This window comes from Cinclus cinclus, chromosome 1 (genome assembly GCF_963662255.1).
Source record: "Cinclus cinclus chromosome 1, bCinCin1.1, whole genome shotgun sequence".
Classification (NCBI taxonomy): Eukaryota; Metazoa; Chordata; class Aves; order Passeriformes; family Cinclidae; genus Cinclus; species Cinclus cinclus.
This window is the reverse complement of record NC_085046.1, coordinates 5,743,367-5,760,539: the sequence shown is the minus strand read 5'-3', so window position 1 is coordinate 5,760,539 and position 17,173 is coordinate 5,743,367. Positions and strand designations below refer to the sequence as shown.

At 42.8% G+C, this 17,173-nt stretch overlaps 1 protein-coding gene across 4 annotated transcripts; it reads right to left on the bottom strand.

Annotated features, from left to right (window-relative positions):
* Positions 1–658: 658 nt before the first annotated feature.
* On the bottom strand, positions 659–14,808 carry NUB1 (negative regulator of ubiquitin like proteins 1). Of its 4 annotated transcripts, XM_062506159.1 has the most exons (16): positions 14,676–14,774; positions 12,732–13,480; positions 12,344–12,461; positions 12,096–12,257; positions 10,763–10,821; positions 10,170–10,240; positions 9,242–9,424; positions 7,621–7,709; positions 6,136–6,242; positions 5,085–5,271; positions 4,613–4,720; positions 4,308–4,460; positions 3,272–3,418; positions 2,891–2,986; positions 1,952–2,144; positions 659–1,343 (listed from the first exon to the last, which is right to left on the bottom strand). In XM_062506159.1, exons 2-16 carry the CDS (start codon positions 12,743–12,745, stop codon positions 1,180–1,182), a joined length of 1,851 nt encoding a protein of 616 aa, XP_062362143.1. In that variant the 5' UTR covers positions 12,746–13,480; positions 14,676–14,774; the 3' UTR covers positions 659–1,179. The 4 variants fall into 4 exon arrangements, with proteins under 4 accessions (XP_062362143.1, XP_062362160.1, XP_062362134.1 ...); XM_062506176.1 differs by lacking the exon at positions 12,732–13,480 and having other exon boundaries at positions 14,676–14,808; XM_062506150.1 differs by having other exon boundaries at positions 12,344–13,480.
* Between the last annotated feature and the right edge of the window lie 2,365 nt (positions 14,809–17,173).

The window sequence follows — 17,173 nt, the reverse complement described above, 5'->3', positions numbered from 1 at the left end:
TGTATTTGGCTGATGGAATCGGTATAAAACTCAATCCTCTGCTGCAGCCCGTTCAGTCCCCCGCGCTGGAGCGGAGCAGTCATCCCGCAGCCACGGCCCTGCTCCCCGCAGCGCACCACAGTTCACGCCCTCATTTCCCGGCCGGGAAGTGCCGGCTAAGGAGACGCTGTCAGCACACGGAAGGTTGATGTTCCGGCTGCAAGTGGAGAGCGCGGCCGCTTCCCTGCTCCCACGGCTCCAGACGGGGCCTGGGCTCCCTCTGCCGAGAGCGTGCAGTCATGGAAAGCGAATAAACCACGTCCAAGCAAAGCTGCCAGGCAGAGGAATGTCTGTTCCCGGCGCGGAGGAGTGCTCGCACGGCAGGAAATGGGATGTTATAAAACCACAGAAATCCCCAAACGCTTCTTCAGAACGCTGGAGTTGGACACAACTACCGAGACAGCGCCTGAACCAAGCTCTGTTCGACAGCTGATTGCAGAAAATCCTGTAATCCCTCGGAAATCCATCAACCTTAAAGCACACACCTGCAGAGGTTAAACGGAGCTGCTTGGGGAAAGTGGCCATTTAGTTATAAAAGCAAATTTCAGTACATTACATCCCCCAGTCCCAGGACAGGGCCCTGCCACGGAGTTCCCACTTTTTAAACAAAACACAGAGGTCTCTCACCAAAGGCAGAAGCAGCACAGAGTTACCTTTATTGCCTGTGTAACATCTGCAGGTAGGGACAAGCAGAACACGGTATAAACCATGCATAACAGATACATTAATGTCTGTTAGAAATCTTTCAGAAGAAAAGTTGGAAAGCTGATATACCTCTACAGCCTCGTGAACTAAGGCTTTTCATTTACAAACTCATGTTTTTCTTTTAAAGCTGGTATTTTAAAATGGTATAGAAATGCTTCTTTACTAAGTGCTTTAGCTTATTTCACAATAAAAATATAGTTTAGTTCTATTAAATTTTCTTCTGAAAATAAATGTTTCTATTTTCCTATGACAATAAATTACAATGTATCACAAATGTAGACTTTAAGCAGAGTTACAAATAAGCAGGAATTAAGTATTTTAACTACAGTTTAACAAAATTCAAGGCCCTCAGTAAGAGATAAGCCAAAGGTGCATTTATAATCCAACTCAATTTGACAAGGTAAATACATATAACTGAAGTAGATTTAATGGGATTTAGTGCTGCGGTACTTGTATATAGGATAGGTATTCATGAATTATCTGTTCTTCTTCCTCGAGTGTTAAATCCAGATAATCCTCTTCATGTTCAGGAATATCCTCAAGGATTTCATTGACTACATCCGCCTCCATGTCTTCATCTGTTGGTGAACTAGAGGAACCTTCCAATGAAAAGCAGCAGCAGTGAATTCACCACTGAAAGAAGTTGCTGCTCTCCCTGTTTCACCATCATGGCTGCTCTGCCAGCCCCTTCCTGCACAACCACTTCTTACAATTACTCTGCAAAGGACTGGGCAGGATGGCCATTTTTTCTTATTATTTAAACGTGGTGTAGGAAAGCCTTTAATTATACAACAGGGATCACTACAGCTCAGACAAATAACAAGAGAAAAAATATGTGCAAGTTTCTTCTCTTTTAAGTGGAAAGTTATTGATTATGGTTCTATCCTGTAAGGGACATGATGTTTGGAGGCAGGTCGGCCACCTGCAGAGCACAGATTTGAAATAAATGACTTAGCCCTGCCCAGGACACTCTGAGTGTCACCTTTTCTCCTGGGCTGCACCTGCCTGCAGATGGCACCTGTCTCCTCTTCTCCCTTTGTGCAGGGAACAACAGCTGCTTTCCTGTAACTGTGTTCCCAACAAAAACAGCCTGGGCCATTACTGGAGCCCTGTGCCACTATTTCAGTAGAATCCATTTAACTATTTCCTACAAAAGCCAGAACAGCCTTGCCTTCCCTACCCACCTTGCTGGATGCAACATTCTCACCTGCAGACTCTGTGAGGAGGTCCTTGGAAGAAGCAGATTCCTCTGATGGACTGGACCCTTCTGAGGACAGCAGCAGTGAAGGGGGAAGAACTCCCCCATAATGAGCAAGGGTTTGGGAAGCCACATGGATGTTCCCTTTAAAGACCTTTAAAGCTTGCTCTGCTGACTCACGGCTGAAACCCATGTACGTCAGCTGCAGGAGGGGGAAAAAGGAATAAAACAGAAAATCTGGGGAAATCCAAGATCATTTGACACCAGGGTCTGACAGGAATCTGACTCTGCATCTGACAGTCATCCTCTCATACAGAGAGAAGTGCTGCATGCCAGAAATTCCAGGACTCTGACTCTAGTTTACTGGAACAGTTAACAACAGGGCAGTGACCTATTAAAGGCATGGGGATGTTGAGCAGGATCAAGAGCCTCTTGTCTAGTACCAGACCAATTATTTTTCTGTTTTCAAAAGGAAACTTCAAAGCACTCCAGTGTATCGGGGGTGCATGTACTGTTTACTTTTCCTAGGCAATAGTTTTCTTGCCTGACATCAATTACACAGCCACTCTAACTACTGATGAGCTTGCAGACAGCCTGTCATGAGAAATATACATTCAACTCTTTCCCTTGTGCACTGCAGAGTTTAGAGACTTGAATAAATTTTTCATTTGCTGTCTTTTTTGGGATAAAGCATTACAGTGCACACACTTTCCCTCCACATCCAGGCATGGGAGGTTAGTGCAATGGGTAGGAAGTACACACAAATTACACGTTAGTCTGAGTGACTTCACCATGAAGAGTGGATGCCAGACCCTGGAATGTGACAGCCTGAGTGACATGGGTCAAAGAGTATTTGTACAGGTTTACTTAAGGAAAATCTGCTGTCTTTGCAAGCACAACTCAGAAACAAGACAACTAACTCACAAGAAAGTAAGTGGTCTAGCTTACTTGCTCAATACTTTCTTGGGAAACCTGAAACTGGTCCATGGCCACAGAATCATCATCATCATCTTCCAAGAGTAACTCAGGATTGTCAAGAATAAACTGCAAGAAAAGAGAGAGAGATCAGAACAGAGCAACAGAGCTACAAGAGTCCTCAGCATGGTTGTGTATGCAGCCCAATTGTTGATATAGGCAAACCACAACCAGCTTAAGTGATATCTGATTTATTGGGTGAGGAAGTACAAGTTCACTCATTACGGTTCAGAAAAGGTAGCTATGAACTAAAAAACACAGATTACAGAAAATAAGAATCTGCTAAACAGTTAAAAAAAACCCAACCAAGTTTCTTTTGTACAACACTACTACTACTACTGAAAAATCACTTACCTTAAAGGCTTGGTCGAGGTTTCCTTGTGTCTTTTGAAGAGCCACCTGAGCAGCTCTCTCTGGGTAGCCCATATTTTTCAGGGTATTGATGTCTTCCAGTCGCCGCCGCCTTTTAGCTCTCTCCTCCCTCCTGATCTGTGCCTTTTCCTGCAAGAGCACAGACACTTCAAAGCTCACTGTGCAAGGGAATGCTTTAACACATAGCCTGTGCATGTAGGGCTTCTTGGATTTTTTTTTTTTTGCTTCAAGTTTGAATCTCTTGAGGAAGAGGCTTTTTTTTTTTTTTTTGTAAATACAGACTGTGCTGCCAGACACTCGTTCCTAAATAAAGCTGCATTTCCATGAGCCAGCCCTGTCGCCCCATTTCCGCTCCGCAGATCAGATCTGGTGCCATCACAGCTATTCCAGGCCCTGTGTGGTAAGTGACAAACCCGTTTGGCAGATGGGCCCACAGACAAGACTTGCCAAGGACAGACAGTCAGAACCAGGCAGGGAGCCAGGGAGTTCTGTTCAGCCTTCCCTCAGCCAGTTGGCTTTTCTGTCCACACTTCACTGTCTGAAGTCTAGAAGTGCCTCCTCAGCTTACCAAACATCACTTCAGATCGGGACAGCACTGTCTTCACTCACTCTAGTATTAAAAAAAAATATCCCTCTTCCCTGCTGGATCTTCCAAGTACAAAGCCACAATAGGGGGCAGCCAAGCCTGGGAATGACACCTTGGTCCTCGTGGTTTATTCCCATATCACTGCTGAGTAGCAAACACTGGTGCAAAGCCTTCCCATGTGCCTCTGTAGTAGGACCACAAGTCTTTGGCACTCTGATCCCATCTGTTTTGAGACAGAGCTTCCCTTGTCAGTTCATTAAGTTTTGGTTTCAGACTTGTGCCAACACATCCAATTGTCAGCTAGACCAACAGTGCTGGAGCAGGATAATTCAAGTCCTTAACTTAGCACCACACTGCTCTGGCCACACAACACGCATCTCATGGATACCCCAACTCAGATGATTTGTGTTTTAATGGTTTCACTGCCCTTACCTCTCTCCTGTTGGTGATTAGATTGGCAGCATGCTCCACATTCCCGTGGCACGCTCGCAGGGCAAGGCGAGCTTCCTGTTCTGAGAATCCCAGGAGTGACAGGCGATCCACTTTATCAGGATCTATGGACAGCTCTCCGTACAAAGACGACGCCTGGATATGGGAAGAACAAAACGACACCACTTATACTGTTAAAATACAAACAAAAAACGCCTCCCTGTTTCTCTGAGTAAGCAAAGAACAAGTGCAAGATGGAACCCAAATTGGAGTGAAGGACTCCAGAGTTTTACCTAAAGGCGTCTTACCTTCTGAATGTACTCTGCAGCCTCCTTTTCTCTGCCACTGTGGTAGTGCCCAATCCCTTGAAGGAGGTAAAGCCGTAGAAATAAAACCTTCTCACGACCATAGCTTCCCTAAGGAATTGTTTAAAGAAGGAGGGGGGACCATGTAGGTAGAAGCATGTGCTAGAACACCAGTTCATTATCAACAGAACACTACACACTTAGAGAAGACACAGTCAGAGCTTTGTGACACTCAGTGTGCAGATAAACCACCACACCTAAACCACTGATGATGTCTGTGCATATAAACACAAGTCTGCCATGACCTTTTTGCCAGGCCCAATGTTTTACCTGTGCTGACAATTACAGAACCAGATGACAGGCTAATGATACACAGGAAAACTTTAAGCTTCTAAAAGCCAGTCTTGCAATACTTGAACAGTAACTGAATACACGTAGAAAAAATCCCACCCTAATTAAGTCAAACCCAGCATACTTTGATGTCAATAAGTCTTTCGTGGTTCTCCCCATAGCACCTCTGGAAGCATCTCTGTGCTGTGGACAGCTTCTTCTCTGCATCATCCAGGCAGTCCAGCTGCTCCAGACGGAAGTAGCACCACACTATGTCCAGCTGCAGCACTGCGTAATTATCAACCGTGTTCAGCAGCTCTGTGCTACACTCACTGGAAAATAAAACAATTTGTTTTTTTCTGGGAGAAGGTTGTTTATTTTGTTATTTCCCCACCCTCCACTTTTTAACATTCGTAAAATAACATTAGAAGTGTGGACACTCATGTTGGAGAAAACACACTCTTCGTATCTGAGGCAGCAAACTGATGCCAGGGAAACGGAAATAAAATGCTGATCCCCCAGTCCATTCCGACACACAGGACTGCCAATGCTACATCTTACAGCATTCAAGTAACAAAATGAGCTGTGGCTACTGTTTAATATGGCATCTCTAAAAGTACAATGGAATTAAACCCTTTGTAATCTTTGGGAGGACTGAGAAACTGCCTTGGTGCACATGAACATGCTGAGGACTGTGCCAGTCTCCTTGCACACCCACACAAATGAGAAACAGACTGGGACAGTATTACTTTTGGGATCTCAAAAGACCAGTTTAGGGCTCTGACAGCTGATAGGAAACTAATTTACTTGCAGAAGCCCTGGTATGGCTACTGACCTCAGCTATCTGCTCCACTTTTTACAAGAAATTATTACTTCACAGGAGCAACTGCAAATGAATATCTGTAACTGTCTCTCAAGCTAATGCAATTTATAACCTGGTACATGAATATTGACAGTTTCTGTTTATGTTGTTATGAAAGATTAACTTGCCCAGTGGCAGTATCTGTTTCAGCTGTTCTGCATGAAGCCACCTGTCACTGCAAGTCAAAGTTTTATCTGCTGCTTCCCATCTGCAAGAGGGGGTGTGAAGCAACCCCAGGCAAAACTGGCCCTGATTTGTATGCACAGGCAGAGGTTGTGCTGTTCCTTTATGGGCTGACAGTGAAGACAGACACAAGGGCTCAAAATGTTCTTACCAGAAGTGTTTATCAGCATCCAACAAATATGGCAGTGCTATTTCATATTCTTTCTTCTTCATTAATGCTCTGCCCTTCTCATGGTAACCCATTGCCAGCACAAGCGCCTAGAAAAGCAGATTAAGACTTTTGGCTGCACCTTCCCAAACCAAAGAGCTAAAAGGAAATATCCAGGTAATGCATCAGAGCCCTTGTTCTTCCCAGAAAAATACCACTGTATCAGTTCTGTAAGACCAGAGTTATTTCACACTGCTTCACACTTGTCTCCCATCTGATGATAATGTCAGATATTGCCTTCTTAAAAGCAATGGATGTTACTGGCACATGAAATGCTGCACCAAGCTTACTTTTAGTATGCAACCCCAGAGAGATTTTCCATGGTGAGTGATGCAAAGCTCAGCATTTTTCTGGGTGCTGCACTTCCTAACAGCACCAAACTTGTTTTGCTTTGCTACCACAATTATTTTGCAAAAGCTAAAAATTCACCTCCTGAAAAACCTCAGAATGGAAAATTAAATTTTGAATGTTTCAGGAAAACACTCCTGTAGTATAACAAATGAAAATATAATAATAATTCTGGATAGAAACAACCTGCAGTATTTCTTCTGATCCTTGATCAACACTGATGAAATCTCATTCACTTGAACACTGGATACTTTAACTCTTCAGGTGAATTATTCATTCAGCACTTCATCAGAACAGCATGCACTGTGTGAGTAGACAGTGTCATCCCCATCTCCCAGAGACTCCAGGTGATGCAGAAATCACAACAAGCCTCAGGAGAGGCTGGAGCAGCACTTGGAACACATTGGCTCATTTCTTCACATTTTTCTTACTGGGTATAATTCCAAATATTTGTAAAAATTTTATTTATCTTCGAAAATCTAGTAATCCTGAAAGGCAGCACCTATCACTATTCTTCTGCTTCAGTGGCCAACATTAGGTGTGTCATTCCTTCTGTAACTCAATACTTGCACACAACCAAAGGTATTTTCAGTTGAGAATGTGGAAATTTCTTGAATGATGAACACATTTAAGTTTGAAAGGGGACACAGTGAAGATGACCTAAAAACTCTTAACAGAGTCAAATTTAGAGAGACTCCTCAAGTTTCCAGATGGAAATAAGGAACAAGGTATTTTCATGCCTTTCTAGCACACCCAAAATTTATAATAGACACTGTGATCAACAAAATTAAAGCCTGTGTTAAACCCCAAAGTAAGATATGGACCACACAGGGGTCAGTGCAAGATTAGATCTGCAGTGAGATCAGGAATCACAGGTTGTCTCTGGATGACTGAATTATTCCCCCCTATAGAATCTTACTTCAATTGTATTTCAAAATTATTTGTATTAAGCAAACATCTAGTGGGCCCAGGGGTACATCCCCAGAAAGCCTGACTGTATTTCAATCCCATTTTTTAAATGTTTCACACATCAAGCTTTGAAGAGCCATCTTAGTGGCACTGTAAGATGTTTTCACCTACTTTTTTAGCTTGAGGAGGAACCTGAATTGACCTTCCAGTCTGATTGGCTATATCTAGGTATGGGACTGAGTCTGGATCCAAGTACTCCTCTGAAAGATATAAAAAAGTTTAAAATTTAAACACTGCCTTCAACAGAGCAACTCTGATGCCATGAGATTATTTTAGTAAGTATGCTGTTAAACAAAACAGCAAATAACAAAAATCAGAATTACATATAAAGGCTGCATGTGTGTCTTTCTGGACATATCAACCAACAGTGGCTCTGGCCAGATAAATATGAGGAACTTCTAGAAAGATCACTGTGGAAAAGGCCTTGTGCATGCAGAAATTTAGACACAACATTAAAAGTTCCACGACTTACAAAGAAGGTTTTTTTGCAAAAGACAAAACACCTACATTTTACACAGTATAGCATTTGAAATTATTTATCAACTAAAGCACAGAGTATTTAAAAAATACAACTGAGCACAGTTGATAAAGCTGGAAAAAAAAACCAGCTCTGTATTTTCCTTCCCCACATCTTTAATGCTTGTTATCAAAGCATCAATTTTGTTTTCACTTCCATTTGATTTACAATGAAAAGATGATTTTTTTGTAGGTAAAAGACAGTTATGGAAGAGTTTGTGGATTATGAAAAGCTTCTGCCCTGTGGTTTCTGTCAAGTGAACAAAAGGATTGTTAAAGCCTTACTACACTTCTCACAGAACCTTCAGCCTGGGAGCCCATTACAGACTCTGCTCTTTTACTCTGGCATTGGCTGCAACTGACAGTGGCAAAAACCATAAAGACATCCAACTCAGGATTCAAAATTTGGGGTCTAAGCTGCTCCTGAAGTCCAAAAAAAGCAAACACTTCTATCCTGTGTTCAAAATCTGATACTGTGGTAAGAAACCAGAAGTCACCAGCTTTGAAGCTTTGTTTGGGTTTTTCTGCATTTGGCAGGAATTTGTTACCTGCTCAGCTTCAGAGCTCCTTGCTTGTGGATTTGTGAAACAATGGAATAGAGAAGTGATTTAAATTCACCATCAAGCACTACAGTTCACAAGCACAACCTCATTTGGAAGAATTATTACTGTTAAGTTAACTATATCCCTTTAACTTAATCCACAGTTGCCAGGAATTAACTTCCAAGGGAATGAGAACACCACAGCCATGTTGCAGATGACAGTGATAAATGAGCTGCTCTGCACAATGAAACCATGTTTACACACAGCCATAGCTAAACTACAAAAAAAACCCAAAAAAACCCCAAAAGAAAAAACCCCACAACAACTTAAAACACATTATGCCACTGTGCTTTTGTCTACAATAAACTTAAAGCTTCTCACAAGTCATCAGTCCCTTAACTGCCAAGTGCCAATTAAACAACTGATTCATATTATATCCTTCTCAAAGTGCCAATGTTTTTTTGTAGCATTCTAATTGTGTAAAAAGGAGGGGGGAAAGGTTTCAACCAACTTAAAATCCAGTTTTCAAGGTGGCAGAAACCTAGAAAAGTGTGAACTGAAATTCAGCCATGGTATAGGCACTCTTCCACCTTGAAAGGTCTCTGAGAATGTAATTTTTGATGCACAAAAATTCATGAATACTCACCTCCCCCCAGCCCAACAAGCCCACTTACCTCTCTCTGCTAGAATTTCCAAACCCTTCTTAGTTCTTTGCATCTTGTCATTTATTTCTTTGTCTTTCTTACACTGAAGTTCTTCCTCCTGAACTTTCCTTTTGGTTTCTTCATCACTCTGTTCCAATTGAAGCACCATCACTTTTGCATTGTGTGTGACACCCTGATCTTCAAGGGTTTTACCTGCAAAACAGAGTGTGATTAATACAATCCAACTACTGGAACTACTGAAATTGCAAGACTTGAGAACTCAGCCAAAGCCCCTAAAAATTACTGAAACAGTCAGCAAAATTTAGTATCACACTTGCATCTTAAAAGTGCTTTTGAAGTGACTGGTATGTTTATTTCCTTGTTCTTTTTTTTTCCAAAACATTACAAAATACCCTCATCTCTATTTCAGTTTATTGATCTTCAGGCAAAAACTGCAGTAAGAACTTGTCCAGGATCATACACCACAAGAGTGCAGGACAGAGGAACTGGGAACTGAATCCCAATTCCTTCTGTCACGCCTGTGCTTCTAATTCTGATATATTCCAGGGCCATCAGCAAAAAAAAAGCTATATCATCACTTCCCCATGTCTGACAGGTTGAGCATGGGCAAAGCATTACAAAAAGTCTTTGAAAGTGCTACTATGCAATAACGTTTTTGAGGAAATTTAGAGTTTCTCTTAAATGTGCATTTTCAGTGCTTCGACAGAAGAAGAGGGGATTTTCTACATTCATTACAGCATTCCTTCAATTGATCTAATTCTGTTCAAGAACTGGGGTTATTATAGTTTAATGCATTTCTTGTAAAGCAGAACCTGACAAATATAATAGCTGCTTTTTGGAAACTTCTGCAATTAATTGAGTTGCAAGGCAATTTTTTTTCTGAGAATCAGAAAACTAGAAAATTATCATAGAAGTATCTTTAACTAGAAATACATACCCAGATCAAGCTGCTTCTTATTTATGATTATTTTGACAGCATTTTCTTGTAATGCATATTCCTGTGCTATCCTGTGAAATAAATAATTGCACCCATAAACATAAATTTGTAAGGTTATACAATACTATTGATAAAATAGCAATAAATGGCTTGTAATTTTTGCTACAAAAGGCTGCTAGAAGTAAAATAACCTCATCAGAGAGCTTTATGTACTAGAGAAAACCTGGGATACAAAAAGAGAAAATGCAAAGCAGACAGAAAATAATCTGTTTTTTTTTTTTTTTTTTACTTAAAAACACAAAAGAAAGGGAAGGCAATGTTCACTGTTCAGAGGATCTGCCTGGTTACACATTTGGAGCACTGGAACTTGCTGGGGATTTACACAGAACTATCTTTTTCCTGTTTTCCACATGTTAAACCACAGCTGTTCCCATGAAGAACTGCCCTATAGGGACACTGGACATCCTGTTCAGAGAATACATACTAAGAAAAAGCTTAAATCAAACAAAATAATGGGTTTGTTTGCAATTTTTAAAATGCCCTATGACAGGGTAGTGTCTCGTGAGAGAAGCACAAAGGGTGATTGCACTTACTGGGATCTGAGCTCTTTGCCTGTGATGAACAGACTGGTTTCCAGTGGGATTTTCCTGCTCTGTAGTAATTATATTGGATGAAAAGTGGGGAAAGCAAAAAGGGAAGGAAAAGCATGATATCAAGATACTTTGGACATTTTCTTAATTAACTGTTCTACAATAATATTTCTTTTCCAAATTACAATCATAGTTAGAGGGTTATGGCTGGACATACATAACCGTAATTTCCAGTTCTGTACTTGCCATAGTGCTAAAAATAAGCATTATAACAGCAGAATATTCAGAATTAAATAAATCTAAATTTAGAACCAAACAATTTAAATTAATTTAATTATGCACCTCCAATAATAACTGTGCTTTGCAATTATGCCACTCACCTGTGACTGGCTAAGTTATGATTAATTCCTATTAGTATCTCTGGTCCCAGATTCAATAAACTGGAATTTTAAATTAATTCGTTACCCTATTTGCCCAGCAGCATTATAAAGTAGAATTATGAAACTATTTGGTTGTTTTAACTGCATGGCAATCACTTAAAACTTTCTACCCTTTAGTCCAGGTAATTATTTTTCTCTACAGGAGTATTTTATGCGTGAAAATAGAAGTTGAAACCTGACTTTAAAAGGGCAAAACTTAATTCAGTTCTCTGTTGGAAAAGCTTTTAGGAGCCTGCTCTAGAAGACTGAGCAGTGGAATGGGCTGCCCAGGGAGGTGGTGGAATCTCAATCCCTGGAAGTGTTCAAGAAACAACTGGAAGAGGCACTGAGTACCATGGCTCAGTTGATAAGGTGGTTGCTGGTAAAGATTGGACTCAAAGATCTTGGAGGTCTTTTCCAACCTTAATGATTCTCTGGCTCTGTAATTCTAGGAGTCTATGAAGGGAACAGGTGAGTGCCATCATAACAGAAAATCCTGCTTCTCATTTCCAAGATCAAGTGACATTAACATGCTGAATCAACTTCAGGTATTCTACAGCAGAAGAAATACAACTGTTCTTTATTGCTAGTACAAGCAGTTACATCAGAAGGAATCAAATTGAAATAGACATTTAAATCTAATTTATTTTTCTTAACTGAAAGATTATTTGTCATTAAATCCTAAAGGGAGAAATTACTCAACTCCTCAATATTATATTCCTTTGCTATGATAATCCCATATACCTGGAAAACTAAAATATGTAATTCCCCTCTCCCCACTTTTTATATACCTGACACAGATTACTCACACAAAACACCTGAAGAAGTTGTAGTGAAAATATTGGCATAGACACAGATCTAGAACTCAAACCTCAAAGTAAAGCTACTTATGCAGGCTTTCCTGCAGTGCTACTCACTTTTCTACGAGGCAGGTATATATCAAGTCTTGCAATCCCAGTCACTTTAAAATTCTCATTTCCTGTCCCACGCTCAATTGCTTTACACCGTATTTCTTCAAGCATATTCTCTGTATCATTTTCACTGATATTCAGCTTGGATGAATACTTTTGTACTAGCTCCTGAGAAAATGAGAAGAAAAACTGGGAAAATGCACCAGCAATACGACACGGAAGATGTATGACATCAGCTCAGAGAAAATATTTACCTTCATCTCTTCACCAGCTTCTTTTTTTTCATTTGTATATGGTGGTTTCCATAGCTGAATTTTGTCCTCTCTTAAGCAGCTTGTCAGTTTTGCTATCAAATACTTCTTTTGTGCCATTCTTTTAAAATAAAAGCATGGTTGGAAGGGAAAAGAGAGAAAAAGAAATAATCCTTTAATATAGCTTTCCTCTAGCAAGTTATTCTGCTTTTCAAGAAGTCTAAGTGACATTTTGGAATTATGCAATAGATGATGAGTATTAAATGCATTCCACGAATTTTAGTGGGGAGGGGAAACTGAGGCCTGAAATTATGAGAAGAAATGGGGCGGGGGGGCGGGGGGAAGTTATTGAAAAGAGGGTGAAATTTGGACTGGAGTAGGGATAACTTACAAGGGCCCGGCCATTTCAAGACAAATTAAACCTCTTCCTATTCCCTCACGTGAACTGGGATTGCAGAAAGTGGCAATGTATGAAAATCGACAATTCGGTTGTTCTGCCCTGCTCTGGATGCAGCTGCTCAACCCATCACTTCTGATTCAGCTCAGACAGAGCAGGAAACTCTGAGTTAACCAGCACGGCCCTGGCAAAAAAATCAAACACCCCAAAAAGCAGAGAAGGCACACAGAGGGCAAGGAAAGGTGGGTGTAGAGATCTCAGCAGAAAAAAAAAAAAAATAACTCTAGGTGCATGATAAAGCACGGGAGAGTTGTGGGTCTTGGACACTGGGAATCACATGGAAAATGTCGTTTAAATTGTACAGAAAAGCATTTAAAATGTTGGCATACATGTACTAAGGTGGCCGTGAAATTCAATTGATCAGTTACACTTTTCTTTCAGAGTGGTTTCCATCTTTCATTCTTGTTTACTGGCACACAGTTCTCAGGAGAAAAGGGAAGAGTTCTCCCAATTTCAAACACTGCTCCTGGCTCAGAAAAACACCATTTGGGGGGGGGGTAGGGGGGTGAAGTAGGTAAATATTGTATATGAGGTAAGTTTAGTGGTCAGCCTTACCTCAAGCCCAGCTTTATCGAGCTACAAAGAATTCACTGGAAGCTGCACTGACAACAGTCTCCTCTAAACAGGAGCCAGAGGGATGAACTGGGCAAGTGGATGGTTTAACAACCCTTCTAGTTGGATTGCTGTAATTTGCAAAGCATCTGTCAAAACTAGCAGAGACAAACACACATTCTTTTTCCTGCTGGGATGGTGCTGCTCTTATTTTAGAGCCAAGGCAAACAATGGCATTTACAAAGCTAAAAGTGACAAAACCATTTAATTTTCAAAGCATTGCACTGTAGCTATTAAAGCAGCTTTCCCCCTTTCCCAAAACACACCAGGGGATTCTCATGAACAGCCTGTAAGCATCTTATTCCCACTTTCAAGTTACGCTAAAGACCCATTTTATAGCCTTAATTCTACTTAACACTTACAAAGAAAGTTACTCGTGGTTTTGGGTCACTCAGATAAAATGTAAAGCACCAATCTATTCTTAAGATTAAGAACTGTAAGTACAGGTGACATTTATAAACTCGTCATTCATCTGCTTATCAATACTACAGCTTGGTAAGTTCATGATTTCTAATTAAGCTATCAAAACAGAAAACACCACTGCAGTCGCCAATTAAACATACTCCTACAAAATCTCTATTTAAAAAATAAATTTCTGCTTTCAGAAACGCAAACCCTATGATTCTATATGTAACATTTCTAACATTTACAATAAATTCCATCACACCATCACTAAATTGTATTAGAAGCCACAACGCAAACATTTGTGACATACTCTTCCATCAGCCATGAAACGCCACAAGTGCTCCTGATGCAATTTCACTTTCGGTATGAGTTTAAAGGGACTTTCTCAAAGCTCATTTGAGTAAACAACGGGGGTATTTCCCCAGAAACACTCTGAACGCGAGACTCAGCTTTTGTAAATAAAATGTCATCCTCTAAGGCCAGTTTGCCTTAGACGCGAAATAAAACAAGCGCAGAAGATGCGTGAGTTAAGACGCAGCAACCAGGTTCAAAAAGCAAATTGTTGACGGAAGGAACAGGGGATTGTCAGAGTGGCTGGATAATAAAGCAGGACGCATCGTTTTTCTCTGAAAAAGGAGACAAGCACAGCTCTGACCCGTTTCTCCGCGGCTGAAGGAGGCGAAGCACTGAGGCAGCGCCATGAGCAAACCCCACAGGGACGGCAGCTCCATCCCTGCGGGCCCGGAGTGCCCGGGCATCCTCATCCCTCCCCGGGAGCACACCCCGAACCCGGGCAGTGCCAGCGGCAGCCCCCGCTGTCACCGCGGCGGAGTCAGCGCGGCCCCGGCCCCGGGCACCCACCTGCGCCCCGCGGGCTCGGCACAGCCGCCGCCGGGGGAAGCTCGGGGGCCGACGCAGCTGCTCCCAGAGCTGCTTCCCGGCAGGGAGGGAGAGAAGGAGGGAAGGAGGGAGGCGAGGCCCGCTGTCCCTGAGGGAGAGGATCGGCAGCGGCTCCTACGGCAGCCCGGAAGGCCCAGGGAGGCGGGCGTGACGTGCGCGAAGCCGCGCCCCGCCCGCCATGGCCGCGCCCTGCCCTCACTGTGGGGCCCCGGGGCGGGTCAGAGGTCTCTATTCGTCACCGTGGGCTCTGGGGTTTGGGCTCAGCGTGCTTTCAGGCCTAGTGAAAAAGAAAGGAATCACAGCGTCAATTAGGCTGGGCAAGAGCTCTGAGGCCATCGAGTCTGACATATGACGGAACACCACCCTGTCAACCAGACTTATCCCGTCCTCCATAAACATCTCCAGGGACGGTGACTCCATTGCCTCCCTGGGCTGCCCGTTCTAGTAGTGCCTAATCTTCCTTTCCATGGAGAAATTTCTCTAAATATCCAACGATAAGCTTCCCTGGCACAGCCGAAGGCCGTGTCCTGTCGTCCTGTCCCTGAGGAGATTTACCTCATCCATGTGTGTAAGTGCCTAAAGAGGGGTGCCAAGAGCATGGACCGGGCTCTTCTTGGTGATGCACAGCAGCAGGACAAGAGGCAGAGGGCAGAAACTGATGCACAGGAAATTACATCTGACCACGAGGAAAAACTTCTTCCCTGAGCAGTGACCAAGAACTGGAACAGGTTGCCCAGAGAGGAGTTTCCTTCAGTGAGGATATTCAGAACCATCTGGACACAATCCTGTGCCATGTGTTCTAGGGTGGCCCTGCTGGAGCAGAGAGGTGGGACCAGATGACCACTGTGACCCTTCCAGCCTGACCCATTCTGTGGTTTTGTGAGACATAACCCAACTTACAAGTTCTAAGAGACATCCAGACGTTAGAAAAATAAATTAATTGTTGGTAGAGTTGTTGTGTTAAGCTTTAGGGCTTGACATGTTTCAGTGATCTCAGACCTTGAGGAAGGTTAACAAAGCTTGGGAAGAAAGAGTTACTACTGATAGTGGACACAAAGAATGCAGAATTTACAGGCCACAAGGACGTTTGGCAGAACTCTCAAGATAAGGAAGAAACAAATAAAACCAACTTAGTAACTGTGCTGAAATCAGCTCCAAATGGGTAAAAGGTAATTCTGGAAGGGACACATCCCAACTACTCATCCAAGCAACCCACAGACTCAAAAGATGAGAAAGTGCTAATAAGCACAAGAAGAGAGAGAATAATTAACCAGTAGAAGATAGAATACTGATTAAGAAAAGAACTATCTAACTTGTAGCAGGTGAACAATAATGGCTTTGTTTGCTAAAATGTATAAATAGTAAGAAGTTTTTATAGAGGGTGCGCTTGATTTGTGGAAGACCACCAGCACCCACACTTGTACAACTCTGAAATAAATAATGTCTCTCTCAGGTGTGTAATTATTGTCTTGCTGCACACTAGTTAATTAATTCATTTCTGTGACAACAGCAGGAGCTTCTGGCTCCAGAGTATCTGGTGGCTCATCCCTGGGACATGGTGGGGGTCCCCAAGGCTGCCTGAGGCACTGTCCCTCCAGGAGAGGCTGAGGCTGGGTTGGGACTGAGTGTTCTGCAGCCACCCCTCATGTGCCACCTCTGTGTGTGTGAGGAAGAAGTGTGCAGGTTGGGGTTTTTTCCTGTATTTTTTGAAGGTAGCAGTGTTGCTGGTGAGATTTATCATCGGAGTTCGTATTTCCCCATCACTGGGAGTGAGCAGGGTCTTGCCTGATTGTGGGGCTGTGTGCAGGCCCATGGGCCTGCCCCAGCTCCACCCATGGCCTTGTCCTGGAGGGATGCCCTTTGAGTGGGCTGTGATTAGCTGATCTCAACCCTCCTGGAAGGATGCTTCTTAGGTTGGCTCACCTTTTCTTATCATGGTGAGTTATCCCTCCATGCCATAGTACCCATGTTAATCCTTTGTAACCCGTTGGTCTTACCCCCTTGGTACCACCCTTGTCCTCCCCCATAAAAACCCCAGTATTTTCCCAGTTCTGGAGGGAGCAGTCGTTCCTGGCTCCCTTCACAGAGCTGCTGGATAATAAAGGAATCTCTGTGTAATTTGCTATGCGACGGTTCCCGTCTGTCCCTGAGTTGGCCTGGGATAGCCTCGCAAGCAGAGCTGGAATGGCTGAGATGAAATCACTGATCAGAGCTGATCACTTGTGGCCACGGCCACCGCTTGCTGAGGCTCATCCGGCACCTGGGAGAGCAGCCAGAGACCCCCAAAAGGCAGTTCCTTGTGGGACTCTCTCTCTGGGAAGGTTGGAGGCTTCCTGGGTCTGGAGCACTGGATCTCCATGGACCCCCTAGCAGCCAACAGGGCTGTCAAAAGTTAACCTGGGTTCAGAGACTGGGCTGGAAGAATACATGAGAGGTGTGGAAAACCTGGTGCTAAACAC